General features: G+C 50.8%; 1 protein-coding gene across 1 annotated transcript in view; it reads left to right on the top strand.

Moving 5' to 3' along the window:
* Nucleotides 1-88: 88 nt before the first annotated feature.
* The window catches only part of LOC107671579 (uncharacterized), a gene marked incomplete at its 3' end in the record, with an annotated part of 736 nt that continues 558 nt past the window's right edge, over nt 89-266 (top strand). Inside the window, exon 1 of the mRNA XM_016464493.1 lies at nt 89-266. Within this exon, the coding sequence (XP_016319979.1) occupies nt 155-266 (112 nt within the window).

The following is a 266-nucleotide window of genomic DNA, read 5'->3' as shown; positions in this document are numbered from 1 at the left end:
TGTTCAAGAGCTCCAAAAGCATTATGTCGAGCCGGTTGTCTTCATAAATGACGATTTGCGGCCTATCCTGGAGGCCCGTAATGCGGTTTCCTTCGGTTGTGAGCTGTATGATGATGCTGTGTTGTCCACCGCAGCCTCTGATTCAGAGGATTTAATGGCGGAATCCTGCAGTTCTCTCCCTCCGAGCGGACAGGAGAAACGCAATTCCCCGTCTTACAATGAGTTGTTAGACGTTGTGACGTGCGCGGTGGGCAAGTTTGGATTAG

This window comes from Sinocyclocheilus anshuiensis, unplaced genomic scaffold (genome assembly GCF_001515605.1).
Source record: "Sinocyclocheilus anshuiensis isolate Anshui unplaced genomic scaffold, SAMN03320099.WGS_v1.1 scaffold19015, whole genome shotgun sequence".
NCBI classification, from domain to species: Eukaryota; Metazoa; Chordata; class Actinopteri; order Cypriniformes; family Cyprinidae; genus Sinocyclocheilus; species Sinocyclocheilus anshuiensis.
The sequence above is the reverse complement of the archived record's forward strand: the minus strand, read 5'-3'. Positions and strand labels throughout refer to the sequence as shown.